This window comes from Gracilinanus agilis, chromosome 1 (assembly GCF_016433145.1).
Source record: "Gracilinanus agilis isolate LMUSP501 chromosome 1, AgileGrace, whole genome shotgun sequence".
NCBI classification, from domain to species: Eukaryota; Metazoa; Chordata; class Mammalia; order Didelphimorphia; family Didelphidae; genus Gracilinanus; species Gracilinanus agilis.
Genome location: NC_058130.1, coordinates 365037187 through 365040796, shown reverse-complemented (window position 1 = coordinate 365040796; position 3610 = coordinate 365037187). Strand labels below are relative to the sequence as shown.

The following is a 3610-nucleotide window of genomic DNA, read 5'->3' as shown; positions in this document are numbered from 1 at the left end:
TTTAAATGACTAGAAAAATGTAAGCTATTAATTCCCTAACATGGATTGATTCTCTTACCCATTGTCTTTTCCTCCTTTTCTAGTAGATTAAGGTTTCTTAACTTGTTTTATGTCATAGATCTCTCTTCGTCAGTCTGGTTAAGTCTTATAGATCTCTTTTCAGAAAAATATTTTCTTAAAGAATTGAAGGAGATACTAAATTTCAGAAATTTAGTTAAGTGAAAATAATTTTTTTTCCTCTCCATCCAAGCTCATGACTCCCTGAAATCTATCCAAAGAAGGCTGGTGAATCCCAGGTTAAAAATCTAGGATAATTGAGTCAATAATTAACTTTTGATATGATCTCATTACTATCTCAAGTATGTACTAACTTGCAAGACTACTCCCAGAATGCTGGTCAATCAATGTGAATAGGGTGTAAGATAGGGGTAGAGGGTGGAGGGTGAGGAGGGGCCCTGGGTTTTCTCATCCTCTAGGATCATTGCCCTTCTATAAGTAGAGACACCCAATCTAGGGTCATTCATTTTTGTATGCATGAAGAAGGGATTCCCTGCACCCAAGACTCCTGGCTCCCAATCGACTCAGCTCTGCACCCTGCACAGGTCAGCATTAAACTCTGGTAAGAACAGGATCGGCACATCGAAGAGCATCTAATCAGCTACCTCTCTGGTCTCCAGGCTCAGACTGGTGAGTTGATCCACCCTTCTTACTATGCTTCTCCTTTTCCTGAGCCTGTTGGCTGGGACCTGCCTCTCCTCTCTTGTACAGGAGAAGAATCCTGAGTACTGGAGAGCACAGGCACAGCAGACCCTTCACCATGCCCTGGAGCGCCAGAAGCTCAACACCAATGTAGCCAAGAATGTAATTTTGTTTCTGGGGGATGGAATGGGGGTGTCGACTGTGTCTGCTGCCCGGATCCTCAAAGGCCAACTTCACCACATGTCTGGCGAGGAGTTCCAGCTTGAAATGGAAAAGTTTCCCTTCTTGGCTCTGTCCAAGACCTACAACACTAATGCACAGGTTCCTGACAGTGCTGGCACGGCCACAGCCTTCCTCTGTGGGGTAAAGAGCAAAAAGGGCACTGTGGGTGTGAGTGCTGCCGTCACCCAATCACAGTGCAACACCACAAAGGGCAATGAGATCACCTCGATCTTACGCTGGGCCAAGGATGCTGGAAAATCTGTTGGCATCGTAACCACCACTCGAGTAAACCATGCTACGCCCAGTGCTGCCTATGCACACTCTGTGGACAGGACTTGGTATTCTGACAATGAGATGCCCTCTGAGGCCTTGGGCCAGGGCTGCAAGGACATAGCCCACCAGCTGATGCACAACATCCCAGATATTGAGGTAATCATGGGTGGAGGCAGGAAATACATGTTTCCTAAGGACACTCCTGATGTGGAGTATGGGAATGAAAAGAAGGCAAGAGGGACAAGACTAGATGGGCAGAAACTCATCAATGTTTGGAAGGATAAGAAGCCTCAGAACAAGAATGCCTACTATGTCTGGAACCGCAGGCAGCTGCTGAAACTGGATTTGAACCATGTGGACTTCCTTCTAGGTCTCTTTGAGCCAAAGGATATGAAGTATGAACTTAATAGAAACCAACGGACAGACCCATCACTGACTGAGATGGTGGAAGTGGCTATCAAGATCCTGAGAAGGAACCCCAAGGGCTTTTTCCTGCTGGTAGAAGGAGGTAGGATTGACCATGGCCACCACGAGGGAAGGGCCAAGCAAGCACTGCATGAGGTGGTGGAGATGGACCGGGCCATTGGACGAGCTGGAGCCCTGACCTCCTTGGAAGACACACTAACTGTGGTCACGGCAGATCACTCCCACGTCTTCACATTTGGTGGCAATGCTCCCCGTGGGAACTCCATCTTTGGGCTTGCCTCCTACCTGAGTGACATAGACAAGAAACCCTTCACCTCTCTCCTGTATGGAAATGGACCTGGCTATAAGGTGGTAGCTGGTGAGAGGGAGAATGTTTTTGCTGTGGATTATGCTAATAAGAACTACCAGGCCCAGTCTGCAGTGCCTCTGAGCATCGAAACCCATGGGGGTGAAGATGTGCCTGTGTTTTCTAAGGGCCCTATGGCTCATCTCCTTCATGGCATCTTTGAACAAAACTACATTCCACATGCTATGGCCTATGCATCATGCATTGGGTCTAACAAAGACCATTGCCAATCTCATTCATTGTCTCACAACTAGCACTGTTCCCAGCCTTGTTGTTAATTCTCACAAGTCTTATGGCATAAGCCAGAAGGGTGGAAGTGGTAAAGGGTCCAGTCAGGTTGGGGTTTGGACCCAAGAGTGCTTTGGGTCAGTCCTAGTGGGACAGACTTCTTTCTCCCTGCACCCCACCTCATCCCCAACTGTAGTCCCCATCATAGGTTCAGCCCTCAACCTAATAAAGAACAAGACCCAGTATCATTGCAGTGGCAAGAGAGGGACAGATTGACAAAGGCCTGGCAGGAAAGGTAGGGGAGAGGGTAATTAATGGGGGGGAGAGGAAGAAGGATTGGACAGGGCTTCTGGGACAGCCATTTCTCTTCTTTCTTGCTGCTGTTCTTGCTGGTTTTTTTTTTAATTTTCCAAAAAATCCTGTTTATAAAATAAATTTTTCCAAAAAAAAAAAAAAGCTTAGTATTTGCATTCCTTATAAAGTTTTCTTACATGTAAGCTAAATTGTAAGTTAAATTAAATTTATATTTAAGGTGCAAAATTTTTGTTGGTTGTTTTTATACATTTTAACCAGGCAGATAAAAAAAACCCAACAAAAACTCCCTAGCACAATGACACATATGGGAAATCTCCCCCCTTCCTCTGACCCGATGACCTGTTGCAGGCTTTAGACAGCAGGGGGCAGCGATGGCCAGGGGACGGTGAAGCCGCCGGCTCCTCTACGGAGCAAGCCAAGCGGACGCAGGAAAGGAGCGACTCTGCGATCGCTTGCTCTCCCCTGGCCCCGCTCCTCTCGGCCGTGGATTAGCAAAGCTGGGGACGTGGGAGGCTGTGGCGCCCCCGCCCCCAAAGTCCGCGGCGGCGGCGGAGAAGCGGGGACTAAATGCTCTAGCTGCTTGCTGCCGCCGCGGCTTAGAGGGGAGCCGGAGGGAAGCGGGCGTAACGGTCCGAACGCAGCTGTGTCCCGGCCGGGACGGGACGAGTGGAACAGGGTGAGCGGCGCGAAGCCTGCCTCTCACGCGGCAAGAACTGCTCGGGGCCAGGCGTAGGACCCCGGACGGGCGGGCTGGTCGAGGGCGCCGGGGCCATGGCGCTGCGCGCCCGGGCGCTGTACGACTTCAGGTCGGAGAACCCGGGCGAGATCTCTCTGCGAGAGCACGAGGTGCTGAGCCTGTGCAGCGAACAGGACATTGAGGGCTGGCTGGAGGGGGTCAACAGCCGCGGCGACCGCGGGCTTTTCCCGGCCTCCTACGTGCAGGTGATCCGCGCCCCAGAGCCCCCGAGCGCGCCCAGCGGCGACAGCCACGGCCAGGCGGCCCGCTACGCCAACGTGCCACCGGGTGGCTTCGAGCCGCTGCCCCCGCCCGCCGCCGCGGCGTCCTCAGCCGCTGCAGCGCCACTGGCGCTGTCCCTGGCG

At 51.4% G+C, this 3610-nt stretch overlaps 1 protein-coding gene across 1 annotated transcript in view; it reads left to right on the top strand.

The window, feature by feature from the left end:
• The first annotated feature begins 711 nt into the window (after positions 1-711).
• The window catches only part of LOC123251815 (alkaline phosphatase, tissue-nonspecific isozyme-like), a 7358-nt gene continuing 4459 nt past the window's right edge, over positions 712-3610 (top strand). The window contains exons 1-2 of the mRNA XM_044681132.1: positions 712-2192; positions 3553-3607. Coding sequence (XP_044537067.1) covers positions 712-2192; positions 3553-3607 — 1536 coding nt within the window. The remainder of the gene's footprint in view (positions 2193-3552; positions 3608-3610) is intronic.